Source organism: Sturnira hondurensis, unplaced genomic scaffold (genome assembly GCF_014824575.4).
Source record: "Sturnira hondurensis isolate 20B ecotype Veracruz unplaced genomic scaffold, ASM1482457v3 Scaffold0013559, whole genome shotgun sequence".
Lineage (NCBI taxonomy): Eukaryota > Metazoa > Chordata > Mammalia > Chiroptera > Phyllostomidae > Sturnira > Sturnira hondurensis.
The window spans coordinates 2580568-2602258 of NW_028086190.1; the positions used below are offsets into that span (position 1 = coordinate 2580568).

At 36.6% G+C, this 21691-nt stretch overlaps 1 protein-coding gene across 2 annotated transcripts in view; it reads right to left on the minus strand.

Moving 5' to 3' along the window:
* Positions 1-21691, minus strand: part of ADAMTSL1 (ADAMTS like 1) — a 437788-nt gene that overhangs the window by 314055 nt on the left and 102042 nt on the right. For both annotated transcript variants that reach the window (XM_037061917.1, XM_037061916.1), the window contains exon 4: positions 18325-18561. In XM_037061917.1, the coding sequence (XP_036917812.1) occupies positions 18325-18561 (237 nt within the window). The remainder of the gene's footprint in view (positions 1-18324; positions 18562-21691) is intronic.

Below are 21691 nucleotides of genomic sequence, written 5' to 3' on the forward strand. Positions count from 1 at the left end.
CCCTATGCTGTTCCCCTTCCCCTGAAATATTTGTTTCTTTAAATCACCTGTCTCCACTGGCAAAGAAATTAAGCTGGTACCCAAGTGCAGTCATAAACCTAAGTGCACGTGGGCTCGCCAGTCACCCGCTCCTAGCCACAGCTTGCAGGTGTAGCAGGTTTGCGCTTGGCATTTCTGCAGGAATAAAAGTGTGTATTAAGTTTTTTAGAATGTTTATTGTTGGCATGGTTTTCCACTTGTATTTTCTTTTATAGTTCAACTGTTTTTAAGTGAATGGAATGCTTGTGATAATTTAGCCCTAAAGGGCGGGGGGGACTTTAGCTCAGGGACGAAAATGCACTTAGTAATAACGAAAGAGACTAACAAAATGAATAAATAATACTAATCAAAAGAAAATACTTTAAACTCCTCTTACAGGTTCTTAAAACCACACGTACATAAAGCATTTGCACTTAGTACAGATTAGAGTACAGAGTTTGGCACCAGAGAAGTGAGTTCAGGTTTTTTTTGGCTCTGCTGCTCGCTAACAGAGACAGCTTGAGTATATGCTCCTGTGCTCAGTGTTTTTAGAAATAGAATGAGAAGACTCAGCTGGTGATCCCCAAGGTTCCTTCTGAAGACATTATTTTGTGATTAGCTTTGAAAAGAGGTTCAAAATATCTCCTGAGGTCTCTGAATTTGTCTTGGCCTCCCTGTTCTATCTCAGATCCTTAAGTGTCCTCCTGGATCACAAGTAATCAGTCCACAGCAAAAACACTTTGTTCCTCCTTGATTTGAGCTCCTCAGGGAAGTCTAACCAAAAGGCAATAGGAAGGACAGGTGGGGTTTATTATACTAATTTTAGGTGCTTGGGTAGATTTTCTTGATGCTGGAAAGCAGCTCTCCCTCAGAATGTTCCAGGCGAGCCTTTGGCAAACATGAGTGTGTTAAAAGTTGGGTAAAAGTATGTTCATGTCTCAAAAGCTGGAAGGTACCTGATGCTTTAAATTGTTTTCATTAAGGATTCGACAATGAAATAGCTACAACATTTAGAAATCTGATCCCTTTACTTAATTTGGTATTTCCTTGGAAATAAGCTAACCAGTGTATAATTACTTACTAATTATTTTTCATACTTGGACTTGATTTTTAACATTTTAAAACAATTATATGAAGTGTCTTAAGATACCCAATTTGAATAAGGTTTCCCCGATTCTACTTTATTTTAACTGGACTATGGTATTTTATTTTTTTTAACCTAAAGCAAAGTTTCAAATCTTTCAAATTTCTGAAACACCGACCACTTGCATTTCAAGTTTCTGGGAACACTAGCATTTTATGGCCCAAAACTTGATAACCATGTGAATTATGGAGTAAGTTGAACTAATTAAAAACACATCTGAAGACCATCCAATTTAACCATGAAACATCCTGTAGGTGTAAACAAGGTCCAGATCCATTTTCTAACATACAGTTAGGAAAGGAACTACATCACACTGGAATCCTGATGAATATTTATGGCCTTTGGAAACCTACTTTGCATTTTTTGAATTTAATCCCAGGAAGGATCTAATGGCTTCAGCAATGAGAGTTCATCCAGAGAATCTGGTTGATACACTGAGCCAACCAACAGTTATCTTGATAGAGAGGCTTCTAGGTTGATCTGAGCCATCTTCCATGGTAAGTAAAGAATTACGAATTGGTAGTCACACAATAGTCCCAGGGAAAGTAAAGTGCAGCATACGGAATATAGTCAATAATATTGTAATAGCATGTATGGTGTCAGATTGATACTTGAAATATCTGGGGGACCACTTTGTAAAGTATATGATTATCTAACCATTATGTGGTACACCTGAAACTAATACAAAATAATCGTGAATGTAAACTTTAATTAAAAAATAAAATTAAAAAAGTGTAGACAGCAGTAGATCCCAGCTTCTAAATTATTTCTGGCCAATTATCATAAAACAACAGCAAAATAATTAAATGCACATAAATGGACTTTGTTTTATAGCTTGAAGGAAATGAGAACAAGGTCCAAATAGATTAAAAGATAAAAAAGACAGGATAAACCACTTATCTCACTTAGAGAGGGCTGGATCATCAAGAGACAAGAATAGTCAGCAGAGACATGTATTGATGTGTTGATGCATCCATGAAACCGTCTGATGTGCAACTCAGTATAAAGACACTAAAGACAAGTAACATGAGGTCTCTGCCAATCAAGACATCTCAGTCAAATGGGTTAGCTAGGCGGTCATGAAAGTGAATATAAGACAAAGGAAACAAGAGATAAACAGGTGCAAGAGATGGGCATGAGTATTACTTCCCCTGGGGAGTTTCATTGAAAAACTGCATTCTGGTGAAGAGGGTGATCTGAGAGCTGGACAGGAAAGATTTCCAACCTCCCAGAACTGAATCACGGTGCTCCTCTTCTGCACTCCAGTTGTGCCCTGTACTTAGAGTTGCATTCCTAGTATTTAGCATAATCCCTAGCAATAAATGCTCAATAAACATTTGTTGGATAAATGAATCTACAGTACTTCATCTCTTTAAACCTCACTTTCCTCCTCTATAAAAATATTAACAACTTCTCATGGATTCATGTCAGGATTAAAGAAGAAAACATATGTAAAATATTTATATAGCATAGTTCCTGGCACATAAGTGCTCAATAAAGATCAGATATTATTACTAATATTATGCATGTTTACCTCTATTTTTATAAATGAGGAAAATGAGTCTTAAAGAACCAAATAGTCCATGATCACACAGATGGTAAATTTAGAAGTCAGATTTCAAACTGAGTCCAAAACTCAAGGCCCTTCTCCATTTCATGCTGCTACTGATTATATGCAGTTATTTGTGTCTGAGCCTCATCTCACTAAGACTATAAGCTGCTGGAAGACAGGGATCATCACATTGACTTTCATATCCCCATGGAGCCTAATTCAGAATCACATGGCAACCCAATTTTTAAATCTGACTGAAACTATCTAGGCCTCAAATATCTCAAATGTAAAATGAAAGGATTAAACTGCAAGACTTCAAATTATCTTCTCCATTTCAAAACAGTCTTCTGTGAAATCGCTCAATAAATTAAGTACAGAGTTAATATATAATGTGGCTAAATAAATAATGCTATGAGAATTTAATATAGTAGGGAACAGACCTCTCAAATCCAAATTTATTTTTCTTAAAAAAAAGATGTTCAACTTCTGGTCTGTTATCACTATCCATTCATTCTGCGTATATTCAGTAAAGATCTGTTGTGTATTGGTTTCTAAATCACTTTTAATACACACAAACATTTAGGGTCAGAAATGAGTTATTAGAACATAGTGAATGAAGAGGACACTCACCTAAACCAATGGGTCAGTCACAGTCACTTTGTCAAAGAGTACCCTCACAGCTACAACAGTCTCCAGATTTAGTCCAGAGACTTTGTACTCCATTTAAAAAACAACTTTCTTGAGATAATTCATATTCTATAAAATATGCCCATTTAAAGTCGATAATTCATTGGTTTTAGTATATTAATAGAATTGTGAGATCATCACCAAAACCTATCGCCACTAGTGACTGCTAGTGGCATGCTCATTAGCAGTCACTCCCCATTCCACTCTAACCCCAGCCCTGGGCAACCATTCACTTACTTTTTGTCCCTACAAAATTGCCTATTCTGGACATTTTATATAAATGAAATAATAGAATACGTGGCCTGTTGTGACTGGCTTCTCTCCCTTGGCATACTCTTTTAAAGATTCATTCACGTATCAGTTCTTCATCCCTTTTTATTCTGGAATAATATTTCATAGTATGGATAGCCCACATTTTATTCATCTATTTACCAGTTGATAAACAGTTGGGTTGTTTCTGCCTTTTGGCTGTTATGAATATCCAAACACTAATGCCTGAACAAGTTTTTTGGGGGAGGGTGGGAACATATGCTTTCACTTCTCTTGGGTATAAACCCAGGAGTGGAATTGTTGGTACATAGGTTGACTATGTTGAGCATTTTGGGAAACTGCCAGACTATTTTCCAAAGCAGCTGCAGCATTCTGCACATTTTAAGAGAGATGGACAAACAGACGGACAGACAGGCACACACAGAATTACTATTTGGTGTTAATGTTGCAGCAATTCTCATGCAGTCCTCTCACAGATAATAAGGTGATTCTCCAAAGTTAGAAATAATAAATGAGGAAAAATTGAGCATATTTTTCTCCAGTTATGATGCTCTTTGAGGGAAGGACTAGAGTCCTGTTCACTGCTACATACCCCACAGGGTATCCTAGTGACCAATAGTAAGTATTCAATATTTGTTGAGTGAATAAGGAGACCCCAAAGTCATTGTGCAGTAAAGGGTAAACTTTGCCCAAAGACATGTCTGCCCTGTGCCCTTGAATCCTGGGAGGTAACTCCGAGCCCTTGTAAATAATTTCCTGACCAATAAGAGTGTCTTTGTTGGTCTGAGGGCCTTGGGCCATGTCCGATAGTCTACTAACAATATGATTAATGCTGAAGTCTTTGGGCCACAATCTTTAGGGAGGATGGACACTAGGGTGAACCCTGCAGGTAATTAACTATGCCTATGTGATTGAGCCTCAATAAGAACTCTGGATGCCAAGACATGGATGAGTTTCCCTGGTTAGCAATACTCCATGTATATTTTCACACATTGCTTCTGGGAAAAGTTAAGTGCAATCCACAGAACTCTACAGTAGAGGACAGCTGGGAGATCTGCACTTGAATTCTCCTGGACTCTGCTCTATGCACCTTCTTTTGGCTGGTTTTAATTAGTATCTTTTTGCTGCAATAAACTGTAACTGTGAGTACAATAGTGTGTCCTTCTAGTGAGTTATAGAACCTGAGAAACCTTGGAGATCCTGAACTCGAAGTTAGTATCAGAAGTGAGGGTGGTTTGGGTGATCTCAAAGTTTGTAGTTACTAACAATTTCAAACATTCTTAAAGATAATTAAGTAAAATTAGCACATTTGGTATTTCTCCAAACAAATGGCTTACAGAATCATTCATCAGACAAGAAATCATAGAGTAAATCAAAAAAGTTGTTGGATCTTGGTAGAGCTTTCATTTAATGAAATGTGAAAATTGTAGGCCACAGAGTTCCTTTCCTGAGCTACTTATAGTTTTATTAACTACTCATACTTGTATTAACAAAGAGGTGTTGTGCTTACTGATACTTATGCTTCATTATTAACATATTTTTTCCCAGAGGAAAGAAGCATATAATAAAATTATAGAATTTGAATCATAGCTGTGCCTTTCTCTAGTTGTAGGACCTTCTGTGAGCCTCCCTCTTCTCATTTATAAAGTAGAAATAATAAAGATTCCCCAAAAGGTAGGCACAAGAAGCACATGATGATATGCATACTGCCTTCTGCAAACTATGCAGCATGAAAACTAATAAAATTCAAAAAAGTTGCTAAATTAGATTCACTCTGCCTTTATACACTTTACTGAATTTCTTTGGAAAAACAAAATCAATGATTTTGTCCATCCCTACCCATGATTACTTTCAAAAAGAGAATTAATGTAACTTTCAAAAAAGTTTTTCTATGAGAAGTATAGAAAAAAATTCTCCCACTGAAAAGCAGAAAAAGAAACAAAAATAAAAATTCCAGTGTTTCAGTCTGAGCAAAAAGGTGGGGAGAGAATCCTCATGGAATGTCACTTTCTAGATCTCTTAGCTATTTCAAAGAGGGAGGGTACCTCAAAGAATTTTAAACTATAGTTTTTCCTAAAAGTAACAAACGTTTCAGTTGGCTTGCTATCTAAGAGGTACACAGTCTTAGGAAAGATTAAACTGACAAGTATTAATCATACATAAGTAGACTGTGACTACATGAATTTAATGAAAACACATCTTCCAATTCAGAAGACAGATATAAGGAGGAAGAAAGGATACAGACTCACTGAGTGGCAATCAGTGGTACACTGTACATACATTATCTTCTCATCCCTCACCATCCCCCAATCCCGTGTCAGACCCTTTGCCTATGGTCTGCATCCCAAGGAATGGTAGCGCCATACTCTGCTTAAACTAGAAACCTGGGCATCATTTTTACCTTTCAGTTTTTCTCTCCTACTACACTGAAGCAATAGCCAAATCCACGGATTTCATACCTTGATTTGTTTGCAAATCTCTCCTTTTCATCCCACTCCCAGTGTTGCTCCTTTCCAATCCATTGCCCTCATTGCACAGTACTTTTCGAAATTAAGTATCTTAACGTATCGTTCATCTGCGTCAACAGCACTTTTTTGCCCTCAATGTTCCAAGTCCCCAACATTCTTAATATAACTTACATGTCTTCTCATAACATGGGCCCTGCCAGGCTCTTTAACCTGCTGTCTCTTCACTCTCTCTCTTCAAATCCAGGCCCAATTAGGTTTCTCCAGCTCTCTTCCTCTGAATGTTTTTGATTCCATGTCTTAGTTCAACAGTCCTATGATTTAGTCTAAATTTTTCCAACAGTGACTCCTACACACAACTCAAAAATATATTAATACACACACGTGCATGTATATCTATAGTACAAATAGTACAAATATACATACATTTTTGTACTATTTGCAAATAAACAGGGATATATGCTTATTGTGAGTTAAATCATGTCTCCCAAAAAGATACTCTGAAGTTCTAACCCACTGTACCTGTGAATGAGATCTTATTTGGAAGGGTCTTTGCAGGCATAATCAAGTTAAGATGAGGTCATACTCAATTAAAATGGGCTCCAATCCAGTATCCCTGTTGTTTTTGTAGGAAGAGATGGGACAACAGGAGGAAAATGTCATGTTAAGAAATAGAGACACACAGACACAGAGGGAAGCTGGTCACGTGAGGGTGAAAGCAGAGACTGATCCTTCCAACTAGAAGCTAAAAAGAGGCAAAGAAAGTTTGTACCAGGAGCCTCGGTGGAAGCATGGCTCTGATGACACATTGATTTTGGACATCTATCCTCCGGAACTGTGAGAGAATACATTTCTCTTGTTTTAAAGCCATCCAGTAAAGAAATCACCATGTAAAGTAATTTGGGTTTTCTTTACCCTGAAAAAAGACTGCAATTGGAATGATTCAAGCAGATAAAAATAAAGCGAATCTGTATTTTAGCAAAAGCACTCTGTTTACAGTAAGGACAATATAGCATAGTGACTACAGTGTATACTTTATTGTTTCTGGTGACAGGAATGTAGCATAGTGAAGATAGTATACTTTCCTGTATACTTGTCATATCTTTCATCAGAGTGTAAGTTCTGGGAGGGTAGGCACTGTGCATTTTCTGTCCATTCATGTATTTTCAGTATTTAGTACACCACTGCTAATAGCTAAGTAAATATTTGTTAAGTGCATGAATGAATGAATTTTTGACAATAACTCTAGTAAATGTATCATCCCTGAGGGATCCTACTCAACTTCGTATCCTCAGTACCCAATACACAGCAGACTGTTGAAAGAACAAATAAACAATGTTTAGAAACTAAGTAATTTGCCAAAAATTCAACTGTAAAGTATTAATAGTTTATTTCATCTTTATTTTATCATGGAAAAAAGAAAAAAAGACTGTGCACTAAATCTTATAAGCAACATATGCTTCCATGTGTAATTAGATTACAAAACACAGAAGGAAAAATGGCTGACTCCTTGTTTCTGACATCACCACCTTCAGAATCACTGGGAGACATTTGATACCAGTGACTTAGGTCACAGGCAGAGATGGAGAAATAATTATTCCATTCAGTTCATTTCAAACTACTCACCACAGGAATTATTAAAAATGGAAAGACCTTCTTTGTTAGAAGTATGGTTCATTTTAATGTTGCCGCAGTATTAATATCAAAACTCTGTGATGCAATTTGTTGCCTATTTTTTATTGTATTATTCATTTAAAACAATATTATGTAAAGAATTACTGGAAAGGAAGTCTCTTTTTCCTTTTTGAAATGTCTTATTTTCTGAAATAGCAGTAAGTATTGTTATAAATATGTAGATTCATTACAAAAGATGTGGTTTATAATTGTTCTTGGTCTTTTTCATCAACATTTTATGTATCAACTGATGAATTGCATTAAGTACAAAAATAAAAACACACTTTTCTGTATTTGACTTCAAAATAACCTCAGAATTACTTTTATCAGCAGCACATGTTCTACTTGTAAATTTATGCTACTCTTTTTATATGTATTTAAAACAGAAACCAGCTTTGTGCTTTACAACAAATATAAATGGGGCAATTTGGATAATCAAAATAAATGAATAACAGCAATGCTAATAGAGCTGATCCTACTTGTGATGGCTCATTAACTCTACAGGATGCAATTCACTACCCTGGATCAAGGGTTAATAATGCTACATCATGGAGCCATTAGCAAAAGAAGGTTTCAATAGGAAATTAACAGAAGGTCTGTTCATTCATTGAGAAGCCGGTATCCCCTTTTGAATGTATAACCACATTGAGCCACATACTCAAAAAGGCCATGAAGAGAAAAAGAAAAAGAAAAGCAATAATTTGGGTATTACTAGTAGTATGCGCTAGTAAAGCTAGTAGGCACTTTAATGCATTTGATTACTTAATTTAATCATCACATCAATCCCATCATATAGTTAAAAATATTAACCTCATTTTTCAGATGAGAAAACTGAGGTTTAGGAACTTGCTCAAAGTCATGTGTCAGTGAGCAGTGGACTTTGGATTCCAATAAGTAGCAGGACTCCAAAGCTTTTGCTCCTAACTATCCTACTGTGACAAACTGCCTTCCTAGTGCTGCCTTGTCACCAGCTTCACCTAGGCTAGATAATAACAAACAAAAATCCCCATTTAGTCTGAGTTACCAAAGGTGGGGAGAGATACAGTACCCTCTGGGGACAATGATCAGATTCCAAGAGGGAGAGAAGAGACAGAATGTTGTAGAAAAAGATATACTCACCAAACCTTTTGTTTTCATATATAAAGACAGAGTTAAATCTGGCAAAAATATTTGCCCATGGGTGACACTGAAGAAATAACATGGGCGGCATAGTTAGAAAAGGTGGATAAACATTGACATCCTCTGACCTCTAGTCTGTCATTAACTAGCTGTACAATCCTGGGGGAAATGGCACAACCTAAAGCAGCAACATTCCTTGTGGCTGGACCAGATATGCTGGTCTATGAAATACTAGTGGTGACAATCTCTGTACCCTGGAGAAAAAAAGTAAAGTAAATACAGGGTAGCAACATTCTCATTAAGCAAGCTGAATCTAAGTCCTTTATTCTTAAAATCAGGTTTTTACTTCTTTCTTGTTAATATTTCAGTAACAAAATGATGACGGTGAAAGTCCATGGCAGCAGTTTAAAAAAAATTTTTCAATGTCCTTACTTAGCAGAATAGATTGGTTACTTTAGCTCATTCCATAAACTTTTTTGAATTGTTACAGGGTTATGAAATCCCACACAGGGAACCACTACTTTAATATATATTTGGAAGTCCAAATGTTCAGGCTTTTTTTTTTTGCATGACCACTGCACTTTACAGTTTTTAAAGCATTTTCATAGGATTTTCTCTCTTGCTGCTCTATAGTTTGAGGAAATCTCATTTTTCACAGGTTGAAAAGTGCAATGTAGGATGGTTAAGTAACTTGCTCAAGATTACAGATCATTAAAGAGCAGCCAGATTCCAATATGTGTCATTTGACTTCAGATACTATCTGCCTTTTAATTTGTAAGTGGTTCATAATCATAAGAAGAGTGTTCGCAAAATGCAGAACTAATAAATCTGATATCTGAGGGCTGAGGGACAAGAGTTTTATCTTTTGAGAATTCTCCAGATGATTCTGGTATGCAGACATGTTTGGAGACCACTGCTCAACACCAGACAGTACCTGCCTCTGTCCACCCAGACTCACTAGAAGAAATAAAAGCTTTGGAGTTGCACAAAGCTGGGTGTCTCTAAGCAAGTCTTATAATCTGCCCAAGCCTCAGTTCTTCATCTGTGAAATGAGGATAATGCTGCCTAATGAGTTGTAAGTATTAGAAAAAGGACATGTAAAGGGCCTAGATATGGTAGTCATTGAAAATTGGAAGCTATTTTGTCCCAGCAAACAAAAATCCAGGGCCAGAAAGTTTTACTAGTGAATTCTACAGACTTTTAAAGGAGAATTAATACCTACTGTTTCCAACTCTTCCATAAAGGAGTTAAGAAGGGAATACTTCCAAACTCGTTCTAGAAGACAAAGTTACCCTGATAGCCAAACCAGACAAAAATAAAATTATGGTCCAATACCTCAGATGAACAGATGCAAAAATGCTCAATAAAATAGTAAACTGAATTTAACAGTACATTGAAAGCATCATACACCTTGATCGAGTTGGATTTATTCCAGAGATGCAGAGATGGTTCAATATCCACAAATCAGTCAATGTGCTACACTACATTAGCAAAATGAAAGGTAAAAATCATATGATCATCTCAATAGATGCAGATGAAGCATTTATAAAGTTCAGCACTCATTCATGATAAAAATGTTCAAGCAAGTGGGTAAAGAGGGAGCATACCTCAACACAATAAAGGCCATCTATGACAAGCCCACAGCTAACTAATGTCACACTTAGAGTGAAAAGCTGAAAGCATTTCTGCTGATATCAGGAACTGGACAAGGCTGCATGGTCTTGCCTTCTGTATTCAACACATTATTGGAAGTCCTACCCAAATCAATTAGGCAAGAAAAATAAATAAAAGGTATCCATATCTAAAAGAAAGAAGTAAAACTATCATTATTTGCAGATAACATATTATATATAGAAAACATTAAAGACTCAAAAAAACTGTTAGAACTAATAAATTCAATAAAGTTGCAGAATACAAAATCAATATAGAAAAATATTTTGTATTTCTATAGCTAATAACAAACTACCAGAGAAATTAAGAAAACACTCCCATTTATTATACAGTTGCATTAAAAAGAATAAAATACCTAGAAATACCCAAGGAGATAAAAAACCTGTACACTGAAAACCATAAGGCCTTAATAAAAGTATTTGAAGAAAGCACACAGTGATGGAGAGATATTTTGCACTTGTGGGTTGGAAGAATTAATATTGTTAAAATGTTTATACTATGCAAAGTGATCTATAGATTTAATGCAAGCCCTATCAAAATTCCAATGGAATTTTTCACAAAAATAGAACAAGCAATCATACAACTTGTATGGAACCAGAAAAAAATCCTGAAGAGCCAAAGCAATCTTAAGAAAGAAGAACAAAGCTCAAGGTACTACCCTCCCTGATTTCAAGCTATATTATAAAGCAATAGTAACACAAAGTATGTTACTGGCATAAAAACAGAATAGAGAGCCCAGAAATAAGCCCACATGAATATGGTCAATTAGTGTAACTTACAACAAAGAAGCCAAGAATACACAATGCAGAGAGGACAGTCTCTTCAATAAAGGGGGTTGGAAACTGGAAGCCCCATGCAAAAGAATGACACTGGACCTGTATCTTATACCATACACAAGAGTAAACCCAGAATGGACTAAAGACTTCAAGGTGAGACTTAAAACCATTAAACTCACAGAAGAAAATATCGAGGGAAAGCTCCTTGACATTGGTCTCAGTGATGATTTTTTGGATTTGACACCAAAAGCAAAGGCAATGAAAGCAAAAATAAACAAATGGGGCTGTATCGAAATACAAAGCTTTGCACAGCAAAGGAAAACATTAACAAAGCGAAAAGACAACCTACAGAATGGGAGAAAATATTTTCAGATCATATATTTCATAAAAGGTTAATATTCAATATATCAAGAATATATATAATTCGATGGCAAAGAAAACAATCTGATTGGACATATTTCCAAAGAAGACATGCAAATGGCAAACATACATGAAAGATGCCTGACATCACTAATCATGAGGGAAATGCAAGTCAAAACTAAAGTGCGATGTCGATCACCTCATTGTGTTGGAATGGCTATGAATAAAATGACAAGAAGTGTTGGTGAGGATGTGGAGAAAAGGGAACATTTGCACACTATTTGTGGAATGTAAATCAATGTCACTATGAAAGCAGTGTGCAGGTGGATAAAGGTGGGGAGTGGTGGTGGGTGGAGTGGGGAAAATGAGGGAAGATGGCATGAAATTACAAACTTCCAGTTATAAAACAAGTTCTGGGGTTGTAATGTATAGAATGATGATTATAGTTAACAATACTTTATTTAAAAGTTGCTAAGGGAGTGTATCTGCAAAGTTCTCATCACAAGAAAAAAATTTTCTAACTATGTGTGGTGGTGAATTAACTAGATGTGGTGATCATTTTGCAACATATACAGATATGAAATCATTATGTTGTATACCTGAAACAAATATAATGTTTTATGTGAATAAAAATGGAACCTAAGTTATTGCCTAATGTGATTCTCTAATATTACCAAATAATACTAAGGTCTATATTATAAATAGTGATGAGTCTAGAATGTTCCTGAAGCACCCTCACAACAAATACAGATAATATACTCATTCATGACCCTGGGATGGCCTCCAGGTCTCAACTTCTTCCTCTGTGAAATAGCTGTGTCTATTTATTGCTAAAGTATCTCCTGGCTTGAAAGTCTAGGGCTCCATAGTTTTGGTTGAGTTAAAAGCCCAATTTTGAAATAGTGGTTCTTAGTCAAGTATTAAGCATGTATATCGAAATAATTGGTGCTTATAACTAACGGATCTCTATAATTATGCTGTCATTTTCTATCAAGGTCAGACTATGTCCAAAGCTAAACGTTTGCTTCTTTATGGTGTATAATTTTATCTGCTTAGCCTTAAAAATGTTTGAAGCAACATTCAAATGCAGAAATGTATGATAATGCCCCTGTAGTACGCATAACACTCAGGGATATCTGCTTCCAGATTTTGGTCTATGTGTCGTTACACATTCATAGGCACTCTACCATGGTACCCTCCATGTGCCTGTCACATGCCACCAGACCAACTGTGCACTTCCCACAAGCTTCATCTGTGCTGATTGATGACTGTGTTCAGCCCCGTACTAATTATAAAAAGTTGTGTTATATACTCCTTAAAAAAATATAGGATGCAATGTACAAAGAAATATAAGACAACTAAAATAAAGCCAGAGAGAGAGAGCTAAGAATCCCCAACAATGGGGTAGAAATGGAAGAGAGAAAAAAATAGGACAGGGGAGCTTTTTTCAGGAAACTAGGAAAAGCTACTTATAAAACCGCACATTTAAGGTAGCATTAAGATTTTTTTGGCAGTTTAAGAATATGAAAATATGGCTTTTTCTTAATATTTTTACCAAAGATGGAACAGACTAATTGCCAATATATGGATAAAACTTAAATATAGAAAGTTTTCTGATAATAAAATGTATGCATTTAAACCCTTTCGGGGTAGTAGTAAGTGCTTTTGGTGACTGACTTCACTCTTGTCCTCCAGAAAAAGTTGTACTGAAGTAATCCACCTTCGTTCCACACTCATCTTGCTATTTTCTGTTCCTTCCCTTGTTTTATAAAATTCAAGTAGGTTTTAATAAGGAAAACACAAGGCTATTATGGTAATAGGATTACCATATATATTACCATACCAAGGATTAAAAACCATACCTGTTATCCATTCACATTAACAGGTTGTTTTTGATCCCTTGAGCATGAATAATTTTATTGATTGCTTTCTACCCTCTGCCTGAGTTATAATCAAAACGAAACTCTCCCCTGGCTCCAGACCTAGTTTCCTTTCTGCTCCTGCTGTCCCTGCGCAGCCAGGGCACAGGGTCACCTCCACCTTGGCTGCTCTGAGAGCCTTCTTCTCACTGGTCCCTTTGTCTCCAGGCATCCTGTAAATGCAGCTATATTAATTTTTCTATAGCAGACCTATGATTATGTCTTCTCTCTTCCAAAACGCCTTCCTGGCCACTTACTTTATGAGAGTCCTATGTGCCATTCAAGCTTCCATGATTTTCTCACGAACCTGCTCTTTTTACTGTACACTTGGGGGTACCCTGCTCTCCAGCCCAACTTCTTGTTAGTGACTAAGTCAAACCTGAGTTTTTTATCTCCTTTACCATATTGTTGCCTCTAATAAGACAGATAAATGAAGATAATAATAACCACATATAATTTCTATGTACAAAAGGCCACAACTCTTTACAGATATTATAGAGTTTACATTGGCCACTAAATCTCACAAGTCACACATAACGATGTAACTTAAGAAGGCATGCTTGTACTTATAACCAAAAATCCAGCACTGTCATTTCATATTTAACATATATAAAATTTATTCTTTCGCTGTTGATATAGGATTTCCTTTTAGTTGCCAAGGTATAGGAGGCCAGCTGGCAGGACTGGACTAGGGAAAAAAACAGGCCATGTTGAACTGCCATGCAGCGGAAACAAATGAAACCTAATTTGCTGACCTGTCTTGTTTGTTTTGGTTCATTCACCTCAGTGTAACATATAGGACAAATAACTTTAAAGCAGATATCAAGATACCTGGAATTTAGTCCCATTTCTGCCACACCCAACCATATAACTTCCAGAAAAATCATACAACTTCTCCGTCCTCATTTTTTCACAAAAAGGAAATCTGTCTTGTTTTATTCAAACAGTACACATGCATAAAGAATTATTTTATTTGCCATTCCCTTCAACATATTCCCTTTTCTGTATCTATTTGCTTTTCAATTCTCTATGATTCCCAAAACTTTTAAAGACTCCATGATTCCATTTCAATGCCACTGAGAGTCCTACAGAAGGAAGCAAACACCAAGTGTCACAAATAATGTTCAAATATATTGCTTTTAGATTGGATCATCTCTAAGGCCTTCGTAGCTTTGAAATAGTAAGGAAAAAGGACTCACGGACATGGACAACAGTGTGGTTATTGCCGCGGGGGGAGGAGTATAAGGGGACTAAATGGTAATGAAAAAAATACAATAAAGATTAAATAAAAAATAGCAAGGTTCTAAATTCAAAATTATATCTGAAATTTACATATTTTATATGTAAAGAAAACTTCAGGTATGTAACTATCATTCCATCTTCGTAACTGAGAAGTGCTTGGACATGCCAAAGTTTCCCTATCTCATGATTCTAGACCTCATGAAGATTGAAAATGTCTCCTCCCTCTTGACATTAAACCTTTCAGGACATATCACATCTCATGTAGTACTTCACATTACAGTTATTTCTTTTATATCTGAATGTAGATTTGTTTTAAATAAACATGTGAATTGAAAAAATTAATGAGACATATTTTATGTTAATTTTTGTATTGTTAGTTGTGATATCAGAGATTCTGAAGGAAGAAAAATTCTCACCAATGTTTTCTTGGAAAGGAGATGCAAAGATTCTTAAAATGTCTACTTTATGAGAAATAAAAATATATGGAGATATAGCACAAAGGAAATTATAGCAACTGCTTGCTTCAAAACCTATGCTGGTCATCCTAATGGAAATAAGCCAGCCAGAGAAAGAAAAATACCCTATGATCTCACTTATATGTGGAATCTAATAAGCAAGATAAATTGACAAACAGACTTCTGGCCAAGATGGAGGCATAGGTAGAATTACTGTACCTCCTTACACAATCAAAATTAAGGACAACAAAGATTTAGAAACAAAAACACAACCATAACAGACAGAAAATTGAATTCTATGGAAGTCCAACAACCATTCAACCAGGCTGGTAAGGGGGTGGAGTTGGCAGCTGGTGGAGAGGGGTCATGGCAGGTAAAGGCAGTGGCTGCCAGACCTGGAGTACAGACGGCACAGGGATGACCACGGTCACACATCCTTGTGCAGATAAACTAGGCAAAAATGGGCAGTGAGACATACCACACAACCCAGGGCTTCTGTGCTCGAAAATAAAGCCTAAAAGCACCAATTGAAAAAGTGCTTACAGAGACTCCTAGCCTCACAGGAGAATTCACTGGAGAGATCCACAGGGTCCTAGAACATACACAAGCCCCTCCACTGGAGAACCAGCATCAGAAGGGCCCAATTTGCTTGTGGGAAGCGGCAGAGGGGACTGAAATCCAAGAGAGAGCAAAACAAGTGCCATTGTTCCTTCTCTGACCCTGCCCCCACATACAGCATCACTACCCAGCCACTGGGTTGCCCCGCCCTGGTGAACACCTAAGGCTCTGCCCCTCATTAAATAACAGGCTTGACCAGACCAAAAAAAAAGGCCAAATGGAAGAATAGATCAAAACCCCAGAGCCAATACATTTAAGTGACCAAGAGATAGCCAACCTATCAGATGCACAGTTCAAAATACTGGTGATCAGGATACTCACAGAACTGGTTGATTTTGGTCGCAAATTAGATGAAAAAATGAAGGCTATGCTAAGTGAAATGAAGGAAAATGTACAGGGAACCAGTAGTGATGGGAAGAAAACTGGGACTCAAATCAATGGAGTGGACCAGAAGGAAGAAAGAAACAACCAAACCGAAACAAAGAAGAAACAAGAATTCAAAAAAATGAGGAGAGGCTTAGGAACCTCCAGGACATCTTTAAACATTTCAACATCTGAATCATAGGGGTACCAGAAGGGGAAGAGGAAGTGCAACAAGTGAAAAACCTATTTGAACAAATAATAAAGGGGAACTTCCCCAATCTGGCAAAGGAAATAGACTTCTAGGAAGTCCAGGAAGCTCAGAGAGTCCCAAAGAAAGTGGACTCAGGGAGGAACACACCAAGGCACATCATAAATACATTAGCCAAGATAAAAATGAAGGAGAGAATCCTGGAAGCAGCAAGAGATAAGGGACAGTTACCTACAAAGGAGTTCCCATCAGACTGTCAGCTGATTTCTCAAAAGAGACCTTGCAGGCAAGATGGGACTGGAAAGAAGTAGTCCAAGTCATAAAACGCAAGGACCTACATCCAAGATGGCTCTATCCAGCTAAGCTTTCATTTAGAATGGAAGGGCAGATAAAGTGCTTCTCAGATAAGGTCAAGTTCAAGGAGTTCATGATCACCAAGCCCTTATTTTATGAAATGTTTAAGGGACTTATCTAAGAAAAAGAAGATAAAAAATGTGAACAGTGAGAGGACAGCAAACTCACAGTTATTAACAACAACACCTAAAACAAAAGCAAACTAAGCTGACAGCTAGAATAGGAACAGAACCACAGAAATGGAGATCACATGGAGGGTTAGCAACAGGGGAGTGGAGGAGGAGAGGCAGGGAGAAGGTACAGAGAGTAAGTAGCATAGATGGTGGGGAGAAAATAGATGGGGGAGGGCAAGAGTAGTGTGGGAAATGTAGAAGCTAAAGAACTTATGACCCATGGACATGAAGTAAAGGGGGGAGGGATATGGGTGGGAGGGGATGTGCAGGGTGGAGGGGAGTGAAGGGGAGAAAAGGGATGACTGTAATGGCATAATCAATAAAATACATTATAAAAAAAGATAAATTGACAAACAAAACAGAATTAGAGGGTTGTATACATGGAACAGACTGACAGATCTCAGAGGGCAGGGGGTGGGGGACTGAATAAAAGAAGATGAAGACTATTAGACAAACAATATATATGCATAGTCCACAGACACAGACAATACTGTGGTAAAGACTGGGGTGGGGCTGGCAGGGGGTGAGTAAGGGGGGTATAAAATGGGGGCCACTTGAAAAGGTGTCAACAATAAAAAATATAATTTAAAATCAAGATGGCAAATGTACTAACTCTCCTTCCCCTTTCTAACTCCCCTCCCAAAGTAGACAATAATAGATACCAGAAATCACACTTCTTTGCTGTCCTATTTTAAAGGTTTACTGGCTGGATTCTGATCTCACTGACACTGTCATGTCATTCAGGACAGTCTGTATGAACTTTCAACAAAATTACAGATATGATAAAGAAACAAATTTCTCTACAGTGTGGAGATTTTAGAGTCAACCTTCTCTGACTCAAAATAAATGAAAGCTCTAAGCAAATGAAAATAGATGCTTCCAAATGCACATATACACAGACATAAAACTCATTTCAGGGACAAGTAAGGTAGAGATAATTTCAGAGTATAGTCAAAAAATAATATAAAATATTCAAGGATTTTTATTTTTCTGTATTTGATGAGACTCAAGGAAAGGAAAAAAAAGTCTAGTCTATTTTTCTCTAACACAAAATACAACACTATTTAATACAAGTGTTAAATCTAACACTTGTAGCTTTAACTGAAATTAAACCTCAATTTTAGAATCTGTCATTATTTATAAGCACAATAAAAAGCAGCACTGAGTGATTCAGACAGCAGAATAAGGGAAAAGGTATTTATAGAAAGACACTAAGATCTTCTGGAAACACAGAATGAAAAGAAGCCAGTACTTACCTGGCATAAACCACTGATGCACATATCCAAAGAGTCTGTGTTGCAACGAGTCCCGTCTAAGACCTTTGGTGCAAGTTCAACAACCAGGGTTGTCCCTTTGGCCTGGCACTTAAGGGAACATGGGTTCTCAGGGTCGTTAGACACAGGAAGCCATTCATAGAACTGGTCGTGGTGCTTGACATCATTATGAGCTGAGCATTGTTGAGCTCGGAAATCACCTGCTTCTGGTGGGCAGTCCTGGAGAAGAAAATGGGGAAGGACAAGCACAGGTTGAGAAGAGCAGGTATGTGGTCTTTCAAGGTCTTAGAAAACAAAGCAAATATCCTGGTCATCACACATAGACTCTCCCACGTCATCTGAGAGGTCACATGATTATTTGGTCCCCAGAATGAATATATTTGAGAAAGTAACCACCTTGAAAGTTGTATTTTCTGAAAGATGTTTTATGGTCCCTGGGTTCCCCCACATTGTAATATCATTTTTATCTCCTTATAACTTAAATAAAGCTTAGTAAAATCAGAGGATTAGTTGATAGCATCTCTGTTGATGACAATATTTTAGCCAACAACAGCAAATAATTATGACGATTTCAATCAAAAAGATTTTGTGGGGTTATTAATGAGGTTTTTTTTTAAAAAAAAACTTAGGCCCCACGGTATCTAGAATTAAACATAAGGGACAAAAAATAGAGAACAGCATTTATACATGAATTCCTTTAGCTTAAGGCAGCATGGTGGAGGGGAACGGTACAGTACAGATGTCCTCCTAAGATGGGAGTGTGGCTGCACTGCTGTGGGTCTCTCTGAGCCTAGGTTTCCTATGTCTAGAGCAGAGGCAATAATAACATCCAGCTCTCAAGGTCTCCAGGTGAGAATTTCATGAACTTCTGTCAGCCAAATACTGACACAAGGAACACAGTACCTGGTAGATATTACAATTTAACAAAGTCACTGAAGAGGAAGAGTTGAAGAATAAGGAGATTTCCTGAATTTGAATTTTAAATAATGTTGGCAGAGACCAGTGGAAAAGAAGAATATGCTTTAAATGTACATTTTATGAAGGGCATTTTGAAATGTAAAACTGTACCCAACATGGCTATTATCTAATGAATGATAAGCTTCAGTGAAAGCAGATAGGACTTAACTTCAAAAAGGCAAATATTGCCTATCCCTTGTATGGGGTTTTTGATAGGTCTATTTTTTTGCCATGTGTTCAGATTAGGATGTACTACATAGAATACTCATCTGTGGAAAGGCTTTTACTATAGTTTTTACCTCAAATAAAGAACTAGCATATGGCCTTTAGCAATTCTTGGTTATTACACATCATTTGTGAGAGTTCTCTTACACAAATTTTCTTGTTCTGAAAATCTCTTCACATTTATGTAATCATCCTGAGAATAGCATTACTCTATTTTATAAAATGGAATATCTGACAACTTCATCCAATTTTAGTGGTACATAAGTAGCATATAAGGCTCTAGTAGTTGGGAAGCATAATTTTCTCAACAAGATGGGATATAAAAAATTAAATACTTATTTAGAATGAACACAAATAGGTCCTAAATACAATTATAAACTTTCAAAGGCATTTTATTGTTAGAATTCTATGAGTTCTCAGAGTTAATAGTACTAAAAGAAAAGAATAATTTTTATAACATAGATATAGATATATACATATAGTTACCCAACAAGGTTATGTGATTTTGAAGATTGTCAGGAAAAGTAAAATTAAAATATATTACTTATTAATTTCTTAAAGAATAAGTTACATAATAAAAATTTTAAAAAGAATAATAAATACATGTTATACTTTGTTGTGATGTTTACTTGCTTGTTGTAAGAAATAAAACAAAAACCACAGCCTAAGAAACTATCCTATGAATCAGAAAACATGTAAATTCTGAGATAGGCAACACAACTATGAACTTAAATGTTTTAATACAGCTGCTTTCAAACCATGTGTTCCAACATAAAAGTACAAAGAAACTGATTTAACATTAGCTCTTGGATTTACATTCCAAAAACAAGAATGCAACTTTCCTAGGTGACAAATTTTATCAGTCTCTGCCTGGACCTCACTTACTAGCTTCCATCCTAAAATAACCCTATGACTAACCACACAGCCCTCAAATGCTACCCATCCTCTTCCCGAAATTCTGCCATCTGAGACTCTACAGAGACCATCAAGATGCTCCTCCCCCTTGTTTAGCTAATTTAACAAAGCCAGCTTCACACAGTCAGCAAGTTTCCCTGCTGGCCATTGCACAGAGAGAGCTTCCACAGTGAACTGAGAGCTTTACTAATAATGTTTCAATAAAGTGTATTCAGGTGTATATTACCCTTCATCACAAGAGTCACTTAATTACTCAGTAGTAAAGAAGAAATATTGCAGTGGACTCAATAAAACATAACACTGAACAAATCATATAGAGTGGTCTCAAACCCCTCTCATAATTACCTTTATCTCCATTATAAATATGTGAACAAACTACAGGGAATTCCAGGGTTAGGTTGAATCACCTCTGCATTAAAATGACATGGATGATATATAATTAAGAGAGGTCTTAGTATGCATCAGAGGTAATGTCCTGCATTTATCCAATTAGAAGAAAACAGGGTTGATTACATTTTTAACTTGATGTTACATCATTTTAGTGCAGACAAATTCCCAGAGTCTCTTATGAGTCCTTTCTGTGCGATAAAATATGACGAGTCTTCCCATCTTTACTAAAATAAATGACACTCAAAGGTAAGATCAGTAAAAAGTGAAGTTAAATATTTGAACTTTTAGGGTTTTTTTTCTGTGACAAAAGCAGTAAACAGCCCTGGCTGGTGTAGCTCAGTGGATTGAGCGCAGGACTGTGAACCACACGATCGCGGTTCGATTCCCAGTCAGGGCACATGCCTGAGTTGCAGGCCAGTTCCAAGCAGGGGACCCACGAGAGGCAACCATACATTGATATTTCTTTCCTTCTCTTCTTCCCTTCCTCTCTAAAGATAAATAAATAAAATCTTAAAAAAAGAAGAAAAAAGCAGTAAACATATTTAAACACATCACAGAGAACAGCAGATTGTTCCTGCTCAAAATTCACCTGTATCTACTAGCTATAAGAACACCTGTTACAGGTTTTGTGAACTTTCATAACTGGACATATATCTCTGAGAATAATTTTTGAATACTTTTACTCACTTTTATCACTACTGTCTTTCATTCCACCTGTATTTTTACAGGGGTGGGGAACTATAGTTTGCTAATTTGAGAATGTACTTAAAACCTAGAGTTCCGAGTCAGAAACTGAACTTGAACCTTTTTAAAATTTGAGTTTATTTATACTTGGCAAAATGCAACTTCCTGTTTTAAGAAA